This window comes from Triplophysa rosa, linkage group LG23 (assembly GCF_024868665.1).
Source record: "Triplophysa rosa linkage group LG23, Trosa_1v2, whole genome shotgun sequence".
Lineage (NCBI taxonomy): Eukaryota > Metazoa > Chordata > Actinopteri > Cypriniformes > Nemacheilidae > Triplophysa > Triplophysa rosa.
In genome coordinates, this window is record NC_079912.1 from 15,986,747 (window position 1) to 16,012,267 (window position 25,521).

General features: G+C 40.0%; 2 protein-coding genes across 4 annotated transcripts in view; both read right to left on the reverse strand.

Moving 5' to 3' along the window:
* abca4a (ATP-binding cassette, sub-family A (ABC1), member 4a) overlaps positions 1-2,933 on the reverse strand; it is a 34,713-nt gene extending 31,780 nt beyond the window's left edge. The window contains 6 exon segments of the mRNA XM_057322791.1: positions 427-554; positions 1,304-1,443; positions 1,547-1,688; positions 1,783-1,876; positions 2,330-2,437; positions 2,855-2,933. Coding sequence (XP_057178774.1) covers positions 427-554; positions 1,304-1,443; positions 1,547-1,688; positions 1,783-1,876; positions 2,330-2,395 — 570 coding nt within the window. The 5' untranslated portion in view covers positions 2,396-2,437; positions 2,855-2,933.
* A 1,223-nt stretch (positions 2,934-4,156) lies between these two features.
* Positions 4,157-25,521, reverse strand: part of arhgap29a (Rho GTPase activating protein 29a) — a 37,476-nt gene continuing 16,111 nt past the window's right edge. Inside the window, exons 3-23 of one of the 3 annotated variants that reach the window (XM_057323087.1) lie at positions 24,041-24,184; positions 18,247-18,343; positions 17,270-17,342; positions 16,874-16,934; positions 16,298-16,444; positions 15,514-15,578; positions 15,263-15,373; positions 15,064-15,144; positions 14,262-14,429; positions 13,052-13,189; positions 12,457-12,647; positions 11,602-11,774; positions 9,566-9,694; positions 9,327-9,425; positions 8,949-9,109; positions 8,136-8,324; positions 7,907-8,044; positions 7,235-7,467; positions 6,745-7,060; positions 6,472-6,583; positions 4,157-6,383 (exon numbers count right to left, since the gene is read on the reverse strand). In XM_057323087.1, coding sequence (XP_057179070.1) covers positions 5,440-6,383; positions 6,472-6,583; positions 6,745-7,060; positions 7,235-7,467; positions 7,907-8,044; positions 8,136-8,324; positions 8,949-9,109; positions 9,327-9,425; positions 9,566-9,694; positions 11,602-11,774; positions 12,457-12,647; positions 13,052-13,189; positions 14,262-14,429; positions 15,064-15,144; positions 15,263-15,373; positions 15,514-15,578; positions 16,298-16,444; positions 16,874-16,934; positions 17,270-17,342; positions 18,247-18,343; positions 24,041-24,184 — 3,770 coding nt within the window. In that variant the 3' untranslated portion in view covers positions 4,157-5,439. Of the gene's footprint in view, positions 6,384-6,471; positions 6,587-6,744; positions 7,061-7,234; positions 7,468-7,906; positions 8,045-8,135; positions 8,325-8,948; positions 9,110-9,326; positions 9,426-9,565; positions 9,695-11,601; positions 11,775-12,456; positions 12,648-13,051; positions 13,190-14,261; positions 14,430-15,063; positions 15,145-15,262; positions 15,374-15,513; positions 15,579-16,297; positions 16,445-16,873; positions 16,935-17,269; positions 17,343-18,246; positions 18,344-19,377; positions 19,640-24,040; positions 24,185-25,521 lie in introns of those variants that run through there. The other 2 variants (XM_057323086.1, XM_057323088.1) reach the window with 2 other exon arrangements.

The following is a 25,521-nucleotide window of genomic DNA, read 5'->3' on the forward strand; positions in this document are numbered from 1 at the left end:
CAATTAATAGAGATTAATCGTTTGACTGCCCTATTTTTGGCGTGAAAAAAAGAATAATGGCCCTAAAACTTCAAATAATATAGGACTATTATAAAACTATTTAAAAAAATCTATAAATTTGTCATCTTGGATTTATAAGGTTCTGAGATTTTTGTCAAAATTGAGCTACTCAGATATTCTGTGACAATTTATTTACATATTACATATAAGTTTTTTCTTTATGTTGTGTGCATTTCTGGACTTTTTCAGAAAACAAAAAAGCTCTGTCTGCAAAATCAATGGAATGCAAAAACTGAAGCTTAGTCTCTCAAAACTGCTCATAATGGAACCTTAAAATTCCAAGGTTACTAATTATGGAATTATATATAATTAGAAAACTAGAAAATGACCCCTTTCATTTTAAACATGCAGTTAATCACAGTTTACCTGTTCAGGTCTGATCTGTGCAATAACCAGCTGATATACCACAGAATCTGTCAGAGGAACGTCTCTTAGCAGGTATGAAGTGAGGGTTTCATCATCCTTCAAAATGTCCTCCACCTTCACGCCTCGGCCTGCACATGAACCAAACAAAACGTGTGAACAGGATGCCAGAGTGAAGAATTTCAGCAGGACTGAAGTATGTGACACTTCCACACTCGAGACACATTCAGCTGGGACGGCTTTAGAGGGCTTCTCAAAAGCCTTCGTGAACACTATCATCCTGATGAATGAACAGATAAAGAGCTCTGGTATGCAGGCATCTGCTAAAATTTGGCCTGGATCTCACTCTGTTCTTGAAGAGCATGCTTGTTTTTGAACGAAGGCGAAGATGGTGTGAATGAGTGCCAGGAACTCAGAGAGGTCAGCGACCCTTTCGAACGACACAAAAAAACAAGTTTTGGGCCTTTTTTAGGCCACTGGGGGTCACTTAAGGAGCCGGAGCTACATGTAGTACTGCACTCGAGACAGGTTCTTCTGCCAGGAATCAAAAGTTCATTCATTCTTGCTCCTGGACATCTTGGACAGCTCTACTTATGCAGTATCAATCACATTCCGGGCGTGCGTCCATTTGTTTTTGAATGAGGAAAGTCTTTTTAGATATGTTAGCCCAGGAATGTCCGACAAGCTTTATTTGTGTGTTCCAACGTGAGGTAAACAAATGGAACTGCTTTCTCTAAAAATAATAGCATAGAGGACGCTTAAGCTTCTTAGCATTCCCCAAGAAAAGGCCTCTTCAAGGCAGATTGAGCATGTGATATAATCTGAGAAAGTGGTGTAAACAGCGGGTGGACGGTTGGGAGACAATAGGAATTTTGCTGACCTGAGATCAGTTCGGGATCGGTCCGGAGTGTGTCCATGAAGTTGCTCATGGCTGTGAGTTCTCTCCATAATCGTCTCAACTGCAGGAACTCAGGATCTTCAAACAAAAGCTCCCGTGCGTCCACCCAGAACCGAGCTAGTCTGAACAGACAGACATAAAAGTGATATGTGAAAATCAAAATCTCTTGAGGGTCTATTTGACCTGTGTCTTTACGCAAGAAAAGAAACCATGGGGGAAACTCACATCGAGTTGTTGGAGTTGGACACAAGACCTGGAGACTCTCCACGGGTTGGATGCTGGAAACACGGGTTGTTGGCATTGCAGAAGATCCCCTGGATCCATGGAAGGACGCCAGCGGATGGCATGGCTTTGTTTGGAAAATGACCTGAAGACGGAGCAAGCTGGCCATTATTACAAAGAACTTGAGATGTTAAAAAATCTGAGCTCTGTTGCTTCGTATGACAACAAACCATTCATACATTCATGTTGGCGGTAGAGGGGGTTCGCTTTTCTCAGCCAAACCAGTCCAACGAATAACACCACCGGCCACATAATCTCCACAAAAAAACGAGCCTGGTGGCAATAAACAATTCATTATGAAAGCACAAGCATAAACAGAGCTGTATAATGGTCTGTATAACAGTCCGATGTTTACAGAGAGTTTAAGATTTAAATATCAGGGTCTAACTTGCTGTAGCCCGCTATGGTGGTCAATGGTGGCCAAGAACTCTTTAGTTACAAGCATTCTTCCAAATATCTTTCAGGTGAGTAAATGAAGACAGACATTTCATTTTTGGGTGAACTGTTCCTTTAACAAATATGAATTCAGCACTGAAAAGGTCAAATCAAGACAAAATGATTAAGAAACAAATTACATAATTTGTTACGCCATTAGTGATAATATTTCATCCCCTTAATTTATAGATGGAGACCCAATATCATAATCCTACAGTATAACAAGGCTGTTTCCTTTGTTTGTGACACCCGATTCATCATTTAGTTGAGAGACATGGCAGACCCTTTCACCTTCTGTCTTTTGCGGACTGTCCAGTTTTTCCAGAGTAGCAGTCGCACCTGGCTGCTGGTCCCCATGACTGCGGTGCTAAACGCCCACAGGGGTCACACGCAGGTGACCTGTACAAACAAACAACCATAGACAGAAACATGCTTGTTCTTGTCTCCATTAAATGTGCCCACATCATTTTTGCATTCCACAAGCGATATACTCTTCCATGATTCATCAGGATTCGTCTTACGTAATACCTTATAGCACTTTCAATCAATTACTATAGCCAACACATAACTAATTACAATTTGACAAGTCCACAGTCAGTTCAGCCAACACATCCGTAAGAGATGCCGGAAAAGTCATGAGAAAAAACGAGACACTAAGAACTGAATTGTGTGGGCTGTCCATACAGTTTAGCATATCAGAGACGAACACGAACTTATGTAACAGGTCTGAACACTCCTTTATATAACGCCAATCAGCATTCATTCGGAAACAGTGAGAAGACACATGATTATCGCAATGAAACAGAAAGAACTTACCTCAGGAGAAGAATTTTCTTTTACGTTTACATCTGTTGAATCTCATGGTTGTGCAACAGTCGACTGACTGTAGGTTTGCTGCGGATTGAAAGCCAGTTTGTAATCTGATTGATTTAAGATCCTTTCACCAGCGTGTGAGCTCTCTCTATGCTGAATTTGACCTGTGACCTTACAATCAGCCTATTGGTGGAGCGAAAAAGGACTATTATAGATTGAACTTCATTAATCAGCGGTACCTTTTAACATATTACACAATTAGTTTCTATAAAAGTTGTCTTAGTATAATATAGGCCATAAAGTATGCTGTTATTTTCAGTTCATACTATGCTTCTGTATATTAAATACCAATAGAAATGTAATTAACATTGGCCAATAATGTTCTGAGAGATTCCTTGCTTTGCACATACCTCATGCTAGTTATTTATATATTAATATCCACATTTACTAGAAAATTTGTAACAAACTACACTACTCGAGATCATAGGAATGACTATTTTGTACACAAAATGAATGATAATTTAAGGACTACACTTGAGTAAATAAATTCTGCTGTCAATCACATAAATTGTGGGCAAAGGTTTTTTTAGTTTAGATATTCTCAGCGTGAGCTAATTTTAACATTTCTTGAGAAACCTCATGAAAATTACCCATTGTTTTACTTAAATTAAAAAAACATGGTTTTTGATTTTGATTAAAAAACCATGGTAAAACATGGTTACTGCAATAAAACTGTGGTTTTGCCAATGGTAATCAATACACCAAAAGAAAAAACATGGTTTTACTATAGACCACTTCAGAAAATGTACACAACGCTGGTCAATAAGAACTTCCTGTTCCCTGTTTTTTTTTAACACTACACAAACGTTTTGAACCTTACAGAAAAGACACATGAAATTCACATGTGCAAAAAACACGTGATCACACGTGAAATGTATGCAACATGTGGTGATGTCTCGACATGTGATCACGTTTTTCACAATGATCACAAATTCGTCTTTACAAAATTGTCTTTACAACCAACAGAACATTTACAACTAAATCAAAATGTTACAAGTATTTATCTATCTATATATCTATCTATATATATATAAGATAATAATAAAATAACCCAAAGTGCTTTTGTTTACATCTTGTGAAGTGGTCTATAAAAACCACGGTTAATTTGAAATGGCTATTAAATATCTATTAGAAAAAAGCACAAACATGCAATAACAGTGATGATGATCTTATTTTTACATGTTTATGTGTAACTATGACTACTACTTTATTAATTTGCCAGACGCTTTTATCTTTATTGATTTACAGTGACTTCTTTAAAGTACACATTTCATCAACATGTGTTCCTTGGGAATAAAAATGAACTGCTAACACAATGCTCTACCAATAGAGCAACAGGAACAGTGCTTAACTTTTCATTAGCACGCAAGTGGTCTTTAAAACATTTTTAAGAACGGAAAAACATTTGTTTTAGTGTGACAACACTGCTGGTTTTAATAAGTTACAAGCGTGTATTCTCACATGTACCTGTTTATACACTTGACAAAAGGTAAGACATCTTGAAAACGCTGTTAAAAGAATCAGTTATAAATCACAAAACTCATATAGATACATACAGATGTCATTTTCCAAAAGACATTGATTACGCCTTCAACTGGACTAGACTGCAAAACATGAACACTAGAAACTAGTGTTCAGAACTTCAGACATATGATGGAAAACCAGACGGTGAAGGCACTTTGGCTAGACTTGCTTGTTTTGGGTATACTGACATTCCAGTAAGTTAAGAAATGCAAGCTTATGTACATAAAAATACTTTGGACAAACTGTTACAGTATCATATGAACACTTAATATATAGAGCACGGGTTGAAATGCGCTTAACAGAATAAAAAAATCCAACATTTTTTGAGTAAAAAGAAGGCAAAGGACAAAATAAAAAGTAAAAAAGCACATTTGCACACTTGTACAAAAATGTTTTTTATGTATGCATGTAACCACAGCTGGTATTTGTGTTTACTGTATACTCAGACACACCAGTTGTACATTTGCACGTTGTTCTTGAAAAAAAAATTAACACTGCATGTAGGTCAGCATTTCAGTAGCGAGAAATACAGTATGTGGTTCTAATCTAATAAGTGCATTTTATGATTATAATAAAGTGACAACACGTAACTGTAACAGCTTGGTCTATTTAGTTTTGGTGTAAAACACAATACACAAGTATACACAAGTATATATTAAACAAATTGAATCGAAAACAGTGTCAAATGCTGTTAAAATATCTTGTGTTGCATTGGTAAATGAATGGTGTGATATAAAACACATTTTAAGTGCGTACTGTGTAGACAGTATTCTTGCCCAAAGGTTTGTTTGATTTTAACAAACGGTAGATGCAGAATATATTAATATGTAGATATATTCTACAGAACACTTCCTCGGATCTCTTCACAGTCATGGAAACATGTTTCCACATTTACAATGTAGTGCCGTCGCTAAGCTTTCCGACCCATGTGGGCCATCCTCCTCACAAAGCCCCACGGCGACATACGTAACACCATTCTTTTCAAAACTGTACGTGTCCAAATCTCAGACAAAGTGAGCCTCTCTGTGTTCGAGATCCTGCATACGTCGGGACCGTAGTCTCTGGTACACAGGTCTGGTCCCATTTTGGCCGAGTTCCTCTGGGCTGGAACTGGGTGACTGGGGAGGAACTGAATTCAGGGTGTCCTGCTCTGGATAATGTTCTGGGTCTAGATCAGGCTCATCAACCGAGACTTCCACACTAAACCCTTCCTCATCATCCTCATCCTCCTCCTCCTCCTCTGTGCTGTTAGCTGTCGCTTTGCTAGTCTTCAGCTCAACCTCTGTTAAAGTTTTGTTTTTGCTACCTGGAGGTTTGTAAAATGTTCCAGGAGGAGGTTGCAGAGTTCTTGGTGGCCTGAAGGCCGTAGGAACGGGGCAGTACTCGCTGACGTTCCCTTCCCTACGTAAAGTCCGCCCAGGCCTCACAGCAACGCTGTAGGGTGTGTTAGCATGAACGGTTCTAGCAGTTTCGGTATGTTCTGACAAAGATATCGTCGTAACGGAAGAAGCAAAAACGTTGCCGCTGTCGACCTCGGAGTCGGCTGTAGAGCTTTCCGTGATCAAAACGGTCTTAGGGGTGATGTCGCGATGCTTATACTGCTTGTCCCAAGTCCTACGCAATGTCTGCGTATCAATGTAAGACTTCCTGTAATGGTTGCAGACTCGGGATTTGGGTTTCTCCACCTCGGACACCTCCTCGATGACAGGATCGCGAGCACAGTCGTCGTCCTGCTCCACGGTGTTCTTCACGTTGCATTCGTCCACCTTCGTCAGGTTAAGGAGGCGCTCGGCAGGCATGCTGATTGGTCGAGTGCCCAGCTCTGGTCTCGGAGGTCGCAGCTGAACTCTGGACACGTGGTTGCGGCGACTCAAGCCAGGCGAGGTTCGCATTTCAGGGACACTTGATGACAGGAACATGTTGAGGTCCTCCGCTTCAGCATCTCCAACTGCAAAAAACATGAAGAGTTATAAAAGTTGTGGGGTTTTTTGACACGGTTATTTGTGGGTTTATTAACCAATGAAAACAATACCTACCTGGTGCAAACTCTTTGTCAGATCTGATCTTTCCCTCTTTCACCTCATCCATCAGGTGTGTGGAAGGTATTACCGAGGAATGTCGTTTATACGTCTTAACCTTTGGCTGTTGCTGCTTTGAGACAGTTAAAAATGAAAATGATTTCAAGGGACTTGTCAACCATTAAGACCAGTTTAAATATACCTATAGACCACCTAAGATCCATAAATGACCCACTCGGACCAGATTAAAACCACAAAAAACCCATCGACCATTAAGAAAATACCTCTCACCTCTTTAATGTCCACCAGGGACTTTGAATGTCGGCTAAGCTGTTGTTCCTTCTCCTGAGAGGTAAAGCGCGATTTAATGGGGAGCGGTGAGCTCTCTCCTACAGGGGAGGAAGGTGGAAGTGGACTCAGAGGTGTATCGAAGATCATCTCGTAATGGCGTATCAAAAGCTCCACGATTAGGGCCTGGTAGGGGTAGTCCACCAGAGAAGAGAGAGAAACCTCGGCATCAGCCTGGCGGGGTTTGATCAGCGTGGGGCCGAAGATGATGCCCAAATTGCTGGCGGTCATCTTGTTCTCATCTGACTTTTCTGATACCCTGTTTGAAAGAATGATGTGATTACAAACCACTGTGTTCAAATATTTGATCTAAAACATAAATCATAACTAAGCACTTTTCCTGGAGTAGTTGTTAGTCGAATTTAATGGATACATAAAATGGCCTAAACAGTCCAAAACAGTGGTTGTTGAGATGTGTGTGTGAGTCAAACACCTGTGTAAGTGCTGAATTAAGAACTGCAGGGTTTTGTAGTGGGCTGGAGGCAGCTGACGCAGCAGGTCTTTAACCTTGAAGAGGACCCGTTTGAGCTCCACGCTGATCTGCAGGATGTCGGGGGCGAGACTTCTTCTTGATGCCTCTACTTCATCAACGATGATGCTCTGACTCTCTTTGGCCAGTCCGATGAAGTCGTTATAGTAACGGAACAGGATGAGCGGCTCCGGGAGCTAAGGGAAGTAAAATGATGGAAATGACAAATGAACAGCACTTTACTCCCATTGGCCACATGAGAGGGAATGCAAATTTAAGGAGCATAAACTAGCAGCGAATTCATAAACCCTGATTTGTCAAAAGGTTGCTTAGAAAAGTGTTAAGAAAGAATTTGGGTTATTTGAAAACCATGTTACATTTTTGCCTTTGAGTTTATTGTTTTCATTTTCTACGTTTTTTCTTTTTCTTTTTGTTCGTTTCTTTAAAGTAACGTTTGATATCGTTACATACTTGCTAGCGTTGCATATACATTCATTTAAAAAAAATATATATATATACAGTATATAACAATAATTATAGAAAAAAATAGCGCTTGATCATAATGGATGACACAATCAAAAACGTTTATTAATTTATTTAGAAGCAGAAAAACGATTAGTAAGGTTAAGTACGTACCTGGCGTAAATAAAGTTTAAGGACATTGCTGATGTCATGAGGGTAAAGATCCGAGAGCTCAACTAGATCTTTGCCATTCTCAAAGGCTTGGCAAAGCTTCTCCACCCGCGACTTGGCTCCATTCACACGGTAAATTCCCTAAACAAAACAGATCTCAGTTCAGTCTTGTTCAGCACTTTCATTTTATAATCTCCAGGAAGTACATAGGATACAGACAGGAAGTGCACACCTTGATGCTCAGAGCTCTGTTTTCAATCTCTGATGTGCATTTTTTGATAACAAAGGGAATTCCATCAGGACTGTTTTTGGCTGCCTGTGCAAAGTCGATAGCGAATAGATGCAGTTTTCCCTGTAGCTTCTTATGTCCACACTGAATGGCCAGAGTCTCCAAACACTTCTTATGACAAGCAAGAGAACACTGAAAATAACACGGGTATACAAAATGAGATTGTGCCAATAAACGCATCATACGCAACTCTGAAATATTTATTACGTTTAAAAAGAAAGAACACCAGACGTGTAGACAGACAATCTATCGAATGATACGAAGAATAATTTGGTAACACTTTACTAAAATGGGAACAAATAACCATGTGTTAGTGCCTAAACGAATACATACAGTATGTCAACACATTTTAATAGCAAATAAAAGTTTAGTATACAAAACTTTTGCATTAGTCCCCTATAGCAAACTAGTACCCACAATTTAGTGCTAGAATGAACAAAAGGGGTTGCGAGGAAAGATCATTACATTTTTGCTCCAAATTTATACCCAAAAGTATCCAAAAGCTTTAATTATTATTTATCAACACCACAAAAAAATAGTAAATGAAGTTGTTTTTTGTTGTTCAGTTGTTGTTGTTAAGTTAAGTTTTTTAAAGTGTGTTAAGTTATAGTATTTATAACTAGCTGTGTATACAAAATAGAAGTCTATGAAAGATTGTATAGACTATATATATGTATGCGTGTGTGTGCGTGTGTGTGTGTGCGTGCGTGCGTGCGTGCGTGTGTGTGTGCGTGCGTGTGTGTGTATAAAACTCACCTCCTCGCATTCAGCACCATGAAATACCACAAGACTGTCACACTCCCTGCATTTCGATGGAGCGCGGAGCTTTCGTAGCTTGTGTGTCTGAGCAGCTTTGGACATCTGTGTGTTCCGGAAAGGTCCGGGAGAGGTTGCCTCCGTTACCACTTCACTCAGACCTGGTCACAGACAGCACGAGACAGAAAAGCGTTTCAGTGTTGGTTTTTGGTCTGTACGTTCAGACCTGAGCAAAAGATTCTGAAAAATGTCTCCAACAACAATACAAGTGGGAAGTCAACATTCTACGCATAGCCGGTGAATTTCGGTAAAAACATTGTGTGGCCTTTCAAATAGCGACACGCTATTTGAAGATGTTGTGTAACGTACAAAGCTCACCATTATCTGATGGAGAGGGTGGTTCTCTGTCATCCAGGTCATCTGCTGAAGACATGGTGCCCGTGGATGGAGTTCTGGGAAGCCTTCTTTTGAAGTCACCTGGATCAAAGCAGAACGCTATTATTATTCTGTTGAGGGATGTCTTTGCATCGGTCGTGTTTTAGGAGATGTTCTCTGGAACTGAACAAGTGATTTACAGTTGTCTCTTTTGCGTTTTAGCATGCATGTTGTAGTTGTACCTGGGCTTGCTGTTGGAGAGTCCATAGAGCGAGATTCACTGCTGCCTCCAGCACTCTCTGAATCACTGCACATGCCTCCACCCTGACTGCTCGTTCTCCAGACACGGAACGGCCCCTGGATCTTTAATGCTGTCAGATACACAGACACAACCAAAGCATTAAAAAAATATTTAAGGTCATCCATAATGTGAAGAGGCATTCTGTGTTCAGGTTTAAAACAAAAAATTAGGAGTATCTGACAATAGCACTACATCTTTGATGACCTAAAAACATACTGAAAAAGAATAGGTTAATAAAGTAAGCTATTTGACAGAAATTGACAGAATCAGATGTGTAGGCCCGCCCACATCCACTGAAGTTGTATAGACCGCAGCCACATTCACTGTCACAGAAATGCTGTACATGTAGGCCCCTCCCACATCCACTATCAAAGATATGCTGTACATGTAGGCCCCACCCACATCCACTGTCACAGAAATGCTGTACATGTAGGCCCCGCCCACATCCACTGTCACAGCAAAACTGTACATGTAGGCCCCGCCCACATCCACTGTCACAGAAATGCTGTACATGTAGGCCCCTCCCACATCCACTATCAAAGATATGCTGTACATGTAGGCCCCACCCACATCCACTGTCACAGAAATGCTGTACATGTAGGCCCCGCCCACATCCACTGTCACAGCAAAACTGTACATGTAGGCCCCGCCCACATCCACTGTCACAGAAATGCTGTACATGTAGGCCCCTCCCACATCCACTATCAAAGATATGCTGTACATGTAGGCCCCACCCACATCCACTGTCACAGAAATGCTGTACATGTAGGCCCCGCCCACATCCACTGTCACAGCAAAACTGTACATGTAGGCCCCGCCCACATCCACTGTCACAGAAATGCTGTACATGTAGGCCCCTCCCACATCCACTGTCAAAGATATGCTGTACATGTAGGCCCCACCCACATCCACTGTCACAGAAATGCTGTACATGTAGGCCCCGCCCACATCCACTGTCACAGCAAAACTGTACATGTAGGCCCCGCCCACATCCACTGTCACAGAAATGCTGTACATGTAGGCCCCGCCCACATCCACTGTCACAGAAATGCTGTACATGTAGGCCCCACCCACATCCACTGTCACAGAAATGCTGTACATGTAGGCCCCGCCCACATCCACTGTCACAGCAATGCTGTACATGTAGGCCCCGCCCACATCCACTGTCACAGAAATGCTGTACATGTAGGCCCCACCCACTGTCACAGAAATGCTGTACATGTAGCCCCCGCCCACATCCACTGTCACAGCAATACTGTACATGTAGCCTCCGCCCACATCCACTGTTACAGAAATGCTGTACATGTAGGCCCCGCCCACATCCACTGTCACAGCAATACTGTACATGTAGCCTCCGCCCACATCCACTGTCACAGCAATGCTGTACATCTAGGCCCCGCCCACATCCACTGTCACAGAAATGCTGTACATGTAGGCCCCACCCACACCCACTGCCTCTGCAGTTCTGGGTATAAAGTCCCCACCCACATTCACTGTAACACATGTGGAGGCCCCGCCCACATTCACCATCCTTGAAATGATCTCCGTGCAGCCGCCTACATTCATTGTCCTTTTTCAGCTGAAAGTTCACACTCTCGTAAACTTTAATGAGATGTCTTAAAACACTGATGTGTCCAATTGATCTCTCCTTAAAACAGGTCTGACAGGCGTATCTCACACTGGAGATTTGATCCGTCATTTGTGAATAGAACAATCTTGTTCTTGAAGGAGATAAACGAGAGCTCATCCTGCGGGACCGATGCCGTTCAGCATTCCAGGGAAGTCAGCCAAACTCTAAAGTGATGCGGCCTAACAAGATCTAAATAGATGAAACTTTCCATGTTATATTGGAAACAACATGCAACGCAAGCTTTAATCATAATCAATGATGTCTTGATTTTCTAAGTTGCCGTGAAGGGTGAAGCGTGACTTTTTTTATGGTTTGAGCTGTCAGAGTTTGTTCTGTACTATCGTTACCTTGAATATCGTTGCTACTGTTTGAGCGTCCCTCCGTCATCTTTCCTGTACGTGCTTGGACGTGACTCTCCACCTCATCAGCGCTCAGGAAGTCTCCAGGTGCGAGCGACACCTGAGACAGGTGGACCTGAGATGAATGGCTGCTGTTATTCGCTCGCTTTGAGAGAGGCAACCTGCAGGAAATATAAAAGAATGCCAAGATAAGCTTAGACCCTGTAGTCAACACATCTTAGAAACAAATGCAATACTACTTTCTAAATGTGGTGCTTTTCACAAATGTTTTAACAAGACCTGTTTGTTTGTCGTTTAATAAAATGAAAATATGATTTTGGAAGATGTCATAACATTTTCGTCAACCTGCATTTTCTAGGGTCAAAAGACAAAATAAATCCCTCACCAAGCCATTTTATAGTATAAAGAGAGACGTCACATGACAGTTGCATGTTTTTAAAGGGCCGTTTTGAAATACAGACATCACAACCAGGACATCAACAACCAGACTCAGGTGCCAAAATAACTGAGCGAGAGACGCGAGAAGAAGGTTTTTAGAAAAAAACATTTTTTCCCACTTTACTGCCCTCTTTTCCCGCACTGCAGCCATTTCCTCAGGAAGACCCGAGGGCACCCGCACAATTGTGTGACATTTTTACTAACACAATTCTCTCTCCATCACTCACTGGCTTAAAAGTCAAAGAGTTGGAAAAAAACGGGTCGATGCCAGTTTTGAGGGAACAAAACACAAAACACTGAATGGCCATTCCACAACAGACTTTCCTGGATATTCATCTCGAGAACTTTCTGAAACAACAAGTAAACTGGGAAAAAGTTTCAGACGTCTGTAGACATCGGACATACCCTGAGTTCTGTGTGGCGGGGATGTTAAATGTGAAGGATTCCCCTCTGGTCCTGTCCGAGGGGAGACTCTTGACAAACTCTGTGTAACACAGACCAGGTTCATAAAGTTTGGCGTTCTCACAGAGCGACTGAAAGTTGACAGGCAAGGAAACCACCTGGGCCTGCTGCAACTGAAACCAGTTTACGGTCACCTGCACACACAAAAAAATCACTATAATGAGGCAACTGACAAAAACTTACAATACTAGGAATACAAGTTACTAGCATCACAATTTTTGTTTATCAAGTGACAAACTACAGCCTTTTAAAATATATATATTTACTATACAAGATTTTCAATCAATGAGATTTCACAGTGGCTCGCCGTTAATAAAGAGTCATGTTCTGACAGTCACAGCTGGTAAGAAAAACATGAAAGACATGTGATTTATCTCTTGATGTAACCCCTCGCACCTGGTTAGGTAGCCTGGGGTCACTTTGATAAAGCGAGGACAGATAATTGCGCTGCAAGGAGACCAGGTGTGCCCGTTTTGTCTGACAGACTGGTAATAATGAGAATTTGTGCGTCTGCGAGTGTATGTGCATCATTACTCACTGCTTTCAGGGTCAGGTCACACTGAAACACAAGCTCTCGTATCTGAGTAAGAATCTCGCTTTTAGTGTTGGCCATGTCGACTCTCTTCACCCCGACATCTGTGATGCAGTTTTTGCAGTGTTCTCTGGCTTCCTCTGCCTAGAATCAGCCACATACGTACACAATATTTAGATATTTAAACATAATATTTAGAAAAGAATATATATGTGATTAGCAGTGTTGGGAAAGTTACTCTGAAAAAGTAATTAATTACTTGTTACTAATTACATATTCAATAGTGTAATTAGATTACTGCACAAATTGCTCTCTCCAAAAAGTATTTAATTACTTATTACTAATTACTTACTATACTCTCTCATTGTATGGGAAACGCTGCAATATCACCCTTGATCAGTTAAGTGATTGAAGGATAGACATGAAACGGCTCTTTTAATTAATTCAAATAAATAATATAAAACTACATAAAGTATTCTTATTAACTGACCGAAGTATTACAAATGTGAGAATTATACATCAAAGCGCGGATTTTAAAGTTAGACTTTGAATTTTGCTGTCAATTCCACTATTGCACACAGATACTGTATTACACAAAAAAGTATTTAGTTTAATTACATCAGAAGTAACTGTAATTACAGAAAAAATAAGAGTAATCCCTTAAAAGTAATTTTAAGGGGAAGATAATTAAATTACGGTAACTAATTACTTAGTAACTAGTTACACCCAACACTGGTGATTAGTGAGTTACTTTCCAAACTTTATTACTTAGAAAGAAAAATACAGTGGAAGACAGTGGTCAAGGCTGTTTTGAGAAAGATGTGTAATGAAGAAATGAATCGACACATTCACCACGCACTCCCAGCTCATAAGGTCCAGAGACCCGTCTCAATAATCCTAGAAAATGCAAAAAGGTCTGAACTCTAAATAACGTTTCTATATTTGAGCTGGGGATAAAAGTACAATACAAACGTTCGGCTATTTGCCTTCTTCGGTGTATGCCCATACACAAACTCTTTCAATTATATAGTCAATGCATGATTACCTTCAGGTGAACATGATTACAGAGACTACCCCTTAAATTCATAGTTAAACATTTTTAAATGTTACATTCACAGTCACAGAATTCTTTAACAAATAATTCAAGAAGCACTGTCAACTGTCAAAACACGAAAGATGAAGAAATGTTTCATCAAGTGTTGCATCAGTGTCTGACCTTCTGCAGCGCCTCCTCCGCCAGTTTGCGTCTTTTTTCCAGCTGTTTTCCGCCCATTCCGATCTGTTCCTCCTCCACCCGATTGGTGGAGCATTTGGCCTTCTCGTACTCCTCCTGCCTCTGTGCTTGGAGCAGCCGGGCCTTCTTCAGTGCACTGTCGGCTTCATTCTGTAATAAGACAGAATTATACACGTTTAAGAGTCTTAAAGGGACAGTAACAAATCTACTGTGGAAACCAATAACATAAAATAAACATGTATGATAATATAATGATAAAATAAACCCATTTTACGTCAAAACGATGTGCGCTGATAGACCATGTACATTAGACTAAGAAACATTATTAAGAAAATAAAAAAGTTTTGAGTTTACTGTGAATTTAATTGATTTCATCATTTGGTTCCAACGCTTCTTTCAGGGGAGAGAAGTATGGCGTTTACAAGGGTTTATTAGGTCAAACTAATCATATCAACACATGGTCAGTTAAACATGTCTATGGCCACCAGTTTGGCACACAAACATGCTATAGAGGAAATACACGTTTAAAACCCATTCACACTTAGCAAAAGAACATGGGAAGAGAATAGCACCTAAATAACTACCTTTATTTCCTTGAGTAAGTAGTTTGGGTGCTAAATGACCTCCTACAAAAACTTCACCTGTCTGTGAACTCGACGCAATTGAATCTGATGTAATATTAGATCAGCGGAAGAATTTAACAACAGCCTGGAAAACTCCCAGTGAACCTAGTATTTCTCAAACAAAACTTTTTTGCAATATTTGCGTAAAAAAACACACCCACCATTTTCTTCTGCTCTCTCTGCCACTGCTCCTTCACTTCCTTCCTCAGCTTGTCGAGCTCATTTTTTCGAGCTTGCAGAGGCTACGGGGAATGAAACACACACACAATTTTTAAAGAAGTCAGTCAGTTTCCTGTCTGTCAATTACCCAATGAGAACTTCTGTGACGAGTTCAAAATCAAACGGGATTGTCGATCCTACCTGCATGAATTTATTAGCCTGGAGCGCAGCTGCCGTTTGCATGATCAGCTGGCTGTATTCAATGTCGTTCTTGAAGGCAGATATGTAAATATCCCGGAACGGCATGTGCTCCTGAAATAAATAGCGCAGGATTGAACAGACAGATTAAAAGCTGTTTATTTGTTTATTTAGTGAAGACTTTTTTATAGTCTCAGGACAGAAGTGCGTATGTTTTCTCATTGTGCTTTTTATGAAAACATATGAAAGCTGACCTGCTGAGTCGCCAGCGCCTTCGCAGATTCGGCCATCTTGGCGTAGCTCTTTGCACACTCAATGTCTGGAAATAAAAGGGATGGTTGTACATGAAAGACGAGGTCATGATTTGTCAGTCTAGATGTGAAGTAAACCAACCAGCTAAACTCTCTCATAACATTAAATTTACATACTGTACATGGTATTATATTTACCACGGGTCACTCTACCCTTGACATTGACTAAATGACTAAAACCAAAACGGTAATAATATACAATATTCCTTGGCTTAAAGGGATAGTTCACCCAAAAATTACTATTTGTTTCTCATTTATTCAGACATTTTCCATTCTTCTGTAGAACACAATAGAAGATATTTTGAAGGTTATATTTTTGGTAACCAAACAACATCGGCCCCTATTGACTTCCATTGTATGGACACAAAACCACTGAGAAATTTCTCAGAATATCTTCTGTGTTTCACAAAAGAAAAAGTCATACACTGAAGATGCAAAATTAACACTTGCTATAATCTCCATGTGCAATGCATTTTTTCTTGTCATTGACTGGAATCGTGTCTATTGTATTGTCCCTATTCAAATAAACGTATAAATAAAAATATACAGGTATTGAACAGCATAGTTCAGTGACAATTATTTTTATTTTAAGGGTGCACTGTCCTTTAAAGGCCTATTCACGCCAAGGAAAAGTACTATAACTAAGAACAAAACAACATTATCCTCCTCATCTACTACTGTTATATAAACATGCCAGATCCATAAATGCCCAACCAGAATCACTCACCCATATTAAGACGTTTCTCCACCCAGGCCAGGAGCTCCTTGGTGTATTTTGACCAAGCTTTGGCATAGAGCAGGGCCGACTCCACCCCGCTGTCACTCCGGAGCAAAGCCCCGTCCATCTCCTCCAGCCGCGAGGGTGGAGAAGGACCTATGAGAAGGGTGGACACACAGCCGAACACATTTGTGAGGGTTACATGGTACATGCTAGCAAAAACGCCCACAGGTTTTGTGTGTGTGTGTATGAATGTGCAAGAATGACAGTTTGAATCCGTTTGTTGACCTTGAGGTTGTATTAGAGTGGATTGGCACTAAGCAGCCCAGCCAGGATTTAAACTGACGGCGAGTTGAGTGCCGAGTTTATACACATGCGCCGAGAATAAAATCTTATTTGAGGAAGAACGTTGGTTCAATTCCAAGGGAACACACACATATTGAGGTTTTTTTTACATTGAATGTACAGTATGTCGCTTTTATGCCAAACGGATACATTTAAGATATGTAAGAAATGTGTTTGTAGGTTTAGTGTTGACTTTCATGTATAAACTGGCAGTAAAATAATCGAAAAACCATCTCTCACCTGGAGTGTCATCTTTTTCCGTTCTGCATCCGCCAGACTCCACTGCCAGGTTCTCAAAAGACTGAATATAAAAAAAGACACGACAATGAAATAGAGTCTGCAGCGCTAACAAACAATCCAAAACAGAAAAGGAAACAAGCATTATCTGCCACATCTGATTATCTGAAGTACACAGTCACAAGGCCAAAGCGTCACTGGCTTTTTCCACTGAAATGTCTCACAGTGGAATCCAAACAGGAAAAGCCTTCTTCTCCAAAAACAGACCTCGTTTCTATTTTTCTCAGCCGAGGTTTACGCCCTCTGACCTCCATCTCTACAGCCACATCCCTGTGACGTGCAACAGGACCACCTGTCGATCGGACTGTTTTAAAGCGCATAACAGTGGGGAAAACTCACCCTGCTCCTGCGGGTCTTAGGAAGGCCTGAGGCTGAACCGTTCTCTACATCTCCCATAAGGAAGTCAGACACTCTGAGAAGAGAAAATGAAAGGCAGAAAAGGGTCATGATTAAAAAACAAATACATACATCGCCAAAATGTATTGGAATGTTATTAACAGTGTTGGGTGTAACTAGTTACTAAGTAATTAGTCAAATTAATTTAATTACTTTTCCCTTAAAAAGTATAGTAAGGGACTACTCTTATTTTTTTCTGTAATTTAATTACAGTTACTTCTGACGTAATTGAACTAAATACTGTATAATGTATACAATAGTGGAATTGACACTAAAATTCAAAGTCTAACTTTAAAATGCATGCATTAATGTATCTCTCACATTTGTAATACAAGTCAGTTAAGAAGAGTACTTTATGTAGATTTATATTATTTATTTGAATGAATTAAGAGCCGTTTTGCATCTATCCTTGAATCACTTAACTAATCAAGGTTGATATAAGATATAGAAAGCAATTAGGGATAAGTAATTAAATACTTTTTGGAGAGAGCAATTTGTACAGTAATCCAATTACTCTACTGAATATGTAATTAGTAACTAGTAATTCATTACTTTTTCAGAGTAACTTACCCAACACTGGTTATTAAGCTGTCTACTTTTAAGAACAAACTTAAATGCCCTAAAGTGTTGCCTCTGTAAGTAGCTCACTAGGTTTAAGAACAAAGCTCTAACTTACACACCATTACGCACACACTCCTGATGTTAAAACAACAAGCCCACCAGGACCACAAAGCACTGGTGTTATCTTATGAAAAAGATATTAGGTGAACACACATGCGTCTGACTCCGAGGGCTCACTATCCTATGCAGATGTTTTTACCTTGTAGCTATTGTTTTCAAATGACAAATCAGACATGAGGCGATGACAAAGCAATGAATTCATAGTAACGTATCATTTAGAAATTGTGTGCTGTACTTACACATTGCCAAACGTAAACGCCAATGTATCAATAGAAGTGTAGATCTCGGAAAAGAGGGTCTGTTTATTGTCCTCGCTCACTTCCTTGTAGTTCACACCTGAAAAATATCAGGGGATTTGAGTTACATGGATTACAATGTAAAATGCATTATCTGTTTTTAGCGTGCCGTACACTTTACATGAATACAAAAGATGGGATCATTCATAGTTATTTATAATTGCGCTCTGTATTTTTTTTTTTAAATAAAGAAGAAAATGTTTTGAGATTTTGAATTTCTTAGTTTCTTCTTATACTTAAACTTCAAGTATATTAGAAGTTCAAAATGGTCTCCTTATTCGCAATGGTAAGATAAAAATGATGATTTCTAATCAGAGGTGTTGGGAATGATTTTGCGGGTAATGTCTGTTTGATTTCATTTTATCTAAAGTAGAATTCAATTCTATGTTTGATGTTTTTAACGTAACGTAACGTAACAGCCGTAAATATAAAATGTTGATAATAAAACTAGATAACTATTAACATGAAGTAAAAGTGTAAGCTAAATAATAACTTGGACACACTTTATCATCTAGGCAAATCAGAGTACAGATTATTTACTTCTTCAAAAGTTTGGGAGTGAGAGTAAGTCTTCAAAAAAAGAGAAAACTTCATTTCTGAGTCCAAACACTGGACTGGTAAATACGGGGAGGAACTAAACAGCAATGTAAATAAGCTGCAATCAGCTCCAATAATAAACACTGTGAACATAAACAAGTGGCAGACCTCACTAAACACCACTGACGCCATTCCTATTTCAACACCCCCCAAACCCCTTATCCATCCCAACCCACCCTTCTACAAGAACAAAGATTTGGAAAGAAAAAAAAAGCCTACAGATATCCAGATGCCTATTCAAGCAAGTTTCACCTGTTGTACAACTGGATTCACTCCTGTTTGCTTCACACAAGTTTACACTGACTCCAGTCTAACCAACAAAGCATTACAGGCTTAAGAATACTCGTACCATTCAACCGGAAACAATGAACTTCGAAACACCAAGAAGGTAAGAAAAATGCAAGACAAGAATAAATTCCTCCAGTGAGTTCATGAAATCTTCAAGACTCAAATCAATTCTTCAATACGCCCACTTACCGACTACTACACTTCCCATCCAGTTAGCATCCACTGAACATCCCAAAAAAGTGAGATGCCTATAGACGTCAAGAAACGTAATAATTTCTGACAAACGGTTTAAAGAAATTCCCTCAAAACTTTCCTTGAAGACAATCGTAGGCAGATCCGAAGGCCGATCTAAACCGGTTGGTCTTCTAAGGTCTCTTGAGATCCTCGAACAACAGCTTCAGCGTATTGTCGATCCGAACCACCTTCCACCAGAGCTTACGATGTTCTGTCTGGTCATCACGTCCCCTCATCCCCTCCGCACACCCCTCCCCAGCAGGAAATCCTGAAGCTCACAAGAACACAATGGCAGCCCTCACCGTCCACATACGAACCAAACGTGGAAATTACATCATCAAGCAAAAATGGCATTGTTTTTTCTCGCTTTTCCCCTCCTCCCTGGGAAATCAGGCACCAGTTAGGCATGCTAATCAATTTCACCTCTGAATCTAGAGTGAAGAGCTGATAAAACATTGACCAGACCAAACATTGAGCCCCCTGGGAATGAGTTTAGATGTTTCCCACAGAAGATACCAAACTTATCTGTTCAGATACGGATGACACTCGCACGTCCTCACGTCGGAGGTGGTTAAAATGAAGTCTTAAGTTTGCTGGACACCAAAGAGCTAGAAGAGATGCATGGGCAGCACTTAGTAGAAAAGCCCCCGAGTCAGTCGGGTGAGGGAGGCGGGCTTTTGAAGGCTGTAGGTGATGAGAGGTAAAGAGTCGCCGGACTGATGGGAACGGCCACAGATAAGAACAAACATGCCCCCTTTTTGCTGGCAGCTCATGAGAGATATAATACCACAAATTACATTCGAAATTCAATACATAGTCTTGTGTAATAGCAAAAAGAAGATGAGAAATCTACTCGTGGCTCTTGATTAAGAAAACAAAAGACGTGTTTTTATTCCCCAGAATTCTGAGTGTTAAAATCATCAAGGACAGGACGCACGAGGTTGTTCAACATCAGCACATACCTTCCCATCGGGTTCCATCTTTTGAAGAGGTGGGGAGTTCGCATAGCGATGTTCACATAACGTTCTGCACACAGTTCCTCCCTAGAGCCTCCGCGGAGGTTTGCCTAAACTCCTGCTGGTCCCTATCTCATCCTGAGGCCCAGCCAGTGGGGTCAGTGTCACATTTTTGCACATGAGAGAAATGGGACTGTTCAAACTCCACGGCGGAGTTCTTATCATGCTTGGAGCTCCCCGATCCGGATATTCAACTTTCTCATATTCTAATCTCTAATCTAAGCTACAGAGCAAGAATACTGATTGTTTAAGGGTCACATTACAAAGGTTTTACTGTGTGTGTGTATCTGAGACAGACAGAGAGAGAGAGATCGGAAAGAGAAGGTATGGAAAATAAGATGGATTTTGCTCCTCTAGTGGAGGCAGCTGGTATTGCACTCTAATTTAACTTAGGATACTTACTGTACAAGTTATACAATAAGATGTTAAAAAAAGTGAAAATGTAATGGTTTTTTGCTATAATCCCAACTAGAAAGCTAGAAAAGTATTATCCAACTATTTTGAAAGTGAAGGCCAAAAGGCTCTGAGATGTGTTTATACAGAAACATCACATGACCCGCCACGAGCCCCGACTGTCAAAACAAAGCTGGGCATTTAGACTCGGTTCGCAATAACACTGCAAAGTGCAAGTGACCGCATAACAAACCACGTCCTGCCATTAATCACAACCTGCTTCTGTTTGTGTTAACCAATAAGAACCCACCGCCTTTTAAACAGTAAAATGGTGTTCCTAGCTTATTTGGTAAAGCAATGCATTAGCAGATCAAAGGTAATGGGTTTGATTCCCAGGGAACACACATACTGATAAAAATGTTATACTTTGCATAACTGTAATAATGACTATATTGACAGATTTTGGGGTCAAATTGTTCTTTTTGAAGCTACATTATAATCCTATGGAGTAAACCGTGTTTTCAAAAAAGTCCTGAGCGCCTTTTTAAACGCCAACGCAAGCGTCTTTTACTGCAGCTATAAACGTCTTTTGAAGTTGAAAAAAATATTAAAAATTCTGAAAAAAACAGCCTACGTCAAGCACCTTTTTCACAGCTAACCAATGATAAGCGAGTAGCGAGACCTGTCGTTTCCGTAACAACATGCGAGGAAGGTGATTGGTCGTGCAGGATCAAGCTAGAAAAAATTAAATGGCGGCCGTTTTGCATGAATGCAAGTTTAATTTTCACTTTCAATAACTTGTGATTGCATTTCTAGCGAGAAATACGTTTTTAAATATTTGATTGGTTATAGCAAAGACGCCCTCTTTTTATCATTCAAATAGACTTCCGTTACGCTGCCTATGAAGCCTTTCTGAATCTGTTCCTCTGAGCTGCCTTCGTGCACAAACACTGCCTCCGAAGTCATTGCCAGCTGCTATTTGTAACTACAACGCTGCAAGCTTTCGTTCCTAAAAAGCCCCATTGTCAACTTTTTCTTGTCAAAAAAGAAGTCAAATGTGAACACAGCCCAAAGTAATAGTTCACCCAAAATGTAAAATCATTTAATTTTGCTCACCCTCATGAACGCTGATAACAAAACAACAGTGTCCATTGACTTCCAATGTATGGACACAAAACAATTTCTCAAAATATCTTGTTTTGTGTTTCACAGAAAGAAAGAAGGTCATCGGTTTTGAATGACATGAGGGTGAATAAATGATTTGACAGAAGTTTTCTGTTTGGGTGAACTATCCTTTAAAGGTGCTGTGTATGTAATATTTAGCAGGATCTATTGACAGAAATGCAATATAATATACATAACTATGTCTTCAGAGGTGTATAAAGACCTTACATAATGAAACCTTGTGTTTGTATTACTTTAGAATGAGCTATTTCTATCTACATACACCGCGGGCCCACCCGCTGTTTCTACAGTAGCCCTAAATGGACAAACTGCTCTACACAATGCGTTTCGTAAATACATTATCTACATTGGCAAAGAATCGAAAGCGTGACGACATCTTAGTTCTGTGTCTGCCACCGTAGTGCTTTGAAAGGGAGGGGTGGAGTGGCTGTTGCTTGCAATTCGCAACCTCACCACTAGATGCCGCTAAAATCTCCTTTGAGAATTTGTTTGCAAACTTATTTCTGAGAAATGCATCTATTATCAGATGATAACGCTATCCCGCATGGGTTTATATGTGCTATCAAAGGACATTCTTACATTTTAAAGTGTGCCGTAAGTGTGCATTTTGGCCCACGCCACACAAACTCAACACTGCCTCCCCTCAGGTCAAAATGTTATTCTTCCTTTGGCAAAAACCACAGTGTTTCATCATCACCTCCTATGTGTGTTTTAAGCCTCAAGCGAGGATATAGAGAATATGCAGATACTCCTGGCATTCTTGTCCAGAAGCCAGCTGAGGAATCTCCCCGCATGGAGATGCAAATCTCTCAGTGAGGAACCAGGCGATGAAACGAGAATCTTTTCCTTCAACATGGACATTGTGTTCAGAGCAAGTGTTTGCCCCACCGCACACGTGCGCACGCACAAACACACACAGAAGTGAATAGTTCTGCTTTTCAAACCACACCGCAATGTGGGAGAACTTCCTATGCTGAGAGACAAAGATGTCTCTTTTTAAAGGACTCTCTCATGCATTTCAACACTCTTTGTACACATATGTTCAGTGAGACCGGTAATCCTTCTAGAAAATGATCTCCGGCAATTTCAGGTGTATTGTTACCAGCTCAGAGACACCGAGTTACATTACACGACTTTAGCCCAGAATTTTGTCTCGATTCGCAGTTGAGTTGAGTTGAGTTTGTTGTCATGCGTCATTTAAAGAATATCATGTAGTAAATTATGGGCACATATGTTAAACCTCAGATGATAACTTCACCTTGAATAGTCACAGTTGGATGTTGAATGTATTTGAGAATTTTGTAATCATACAATCATAATGTAAACCATCCTTAAAGGAACAGTTCACCCCAAAAATGAAAATGTTGTCTTCATTTACTCACTTTCAAGTTGACTTTTTACTACAATTGTAATTTGTCCTACTATGGTAATCAATGGTGACCAAGAACTGTTTGGTTACAAGCATTCTTCCAAATATATTTTTCTGTGTTCATCGGAAAAAGAAATGTATACAGATTCGGAACAACTCGAGGGTGAGTAAATGATAGCGAAATTTTTATTTTGGGGTGAACTATTCATTTAAAGTGATAGTTCACCCAAAAACAAAAATTCTGTCATCCTCTTGTCATTTCAAACCTGTATGACTTTCTTTCGTCTGCTGAACACAAAAGAAGATGTTTTGAAGAATGTTGTTTACAGGCCCCCATTCACTTGCATTGGTTTTGTGTCCATACACTAGAAGTGAATGCGGGCCAATGCTGTTCGGTTACCAACTATCTTTAAAATATCTTCTTCTGTGTTCTGCGGAAGAAAGAAATTCATAAAGGTTTGAAATGACAAGAGGGTGAGTAAATGATGACAGAATTGTAATTTTTGGGTGAACTATCACTTTAAGGGAGGATAAATAGGAATCAGAGGCCTGTGAAAAGAAGTTTGAGGATGCAGTTAGTAATAATAAGTTAGTTTTCTGCTTTACGTCAAAGTAAAGTGGGAAGTGGGAGAGGATGAGCAAGAGCGTGGCTCACCTTTGACCTTTGCGATGAGAGTTCCTGCAGCACTGAGGATCTCCACTGAATTAAGGGAGTGATGTTTGGAAATCACAGCTTTTAATACACGCAACAACTCCCCCAGACGCTCATGAACCACTTGGTGCAGACAGTCCTGGTGTTCTGAAACACACATAAAAACACACTTCAGGGATGATTGGAAACGTTACACAATCACACTTGTGCTAACATGTGTTAATTTGACACCTGACAACCCTAAAATCAAACACCTAACATGACGTGGTGGTTTTAGGTGTTTCTGAATAAATATTTTGTTAAGATAAAACTATGGTTTCCATCAGCACAACGGTTCAAACCCGTCTGATCACTTCATATCTTGAGTCATCAGACAGTGTTATCAGATTTTCTTCAAGTACGATTTCAAATACATCCGCCTTTATTATGTAACTTCCGCCTGCTGTCATTGTCTGGTCATGCATCGACGAGAGTGGCAAACACCTTCATGGTTTTAAGAATATCAAACAGAAACGAAACACACAAACGTGGACCACAAGCCTTCTTGTGAACTGTTTTCCTCATTTGCAAGATTTGCAAGAACACACAAATACACACCCACATATTCAGAGGCACCGTGATCAGCATCATCAAAGCCACATTTGTGCTGACGGTGGCCTCTGGATTACCCGCCGCAAAAATGGGATCAGGGAGATTTTACCCCTTCTACCCCCTTTTCCCCCCTCCATCTCTTTTCCTGTAGAGCAACAAAAAGGTGGAACTAATGTTGGCGTGGATGGTGCCTGCCATGGACATGCCATCGGCTCTCCAGTCAGAGAGAAGACCAACAATGTCTGACCAAATTAGATTGATGCACAGAATGAGACACAAGGAAAAAGTGACTGTTTGTTGGTTGGTAGCTGCAACTATTTGATGCATATCGTCACTGTACATTTTCAACCTTGTTTAAACCTTATTTTTGCCATAAATCTTCATTTTTAGTCATGCTTTGTTTTATCACAGTTTTTGGAAAATATTTAACCAATACATACAATTAAAAAGTTCTTGTCAACTAGTTGAGTTTTTTCCATTTGCTGAAAAACAGTGCATTTTAAGAGTTTGGTTCCAAAATGAGATAACTCTTAAAATTACACTTAAAATTGTTCAAAAATCATGTTTTTTATTATGTTATCATTTGACATTTATGCATTTGGCAGACGCTTTTATCCAAAGCGACATACAGTGCATTGTTTCTGACTATGTGCAATCCCCTGGGATCGAACCCATGACATTGGCGTTGCTAACGCCATGCTCTAACCACTGAGCCACAGGAAAGCTTTAATGTTTTTATTGTGTTTTATAGTGTTAGTTAGCTGTATTTTTTTAGTTAAGTCTTAAATCAAAACAAACCAACTGCAGTTTGATTGATATTAATTGAAATGCACAGTAAAAAAACATGATTTTTGACATTTTTATTATTATTTAGTCATCTCATTTTGGAACCA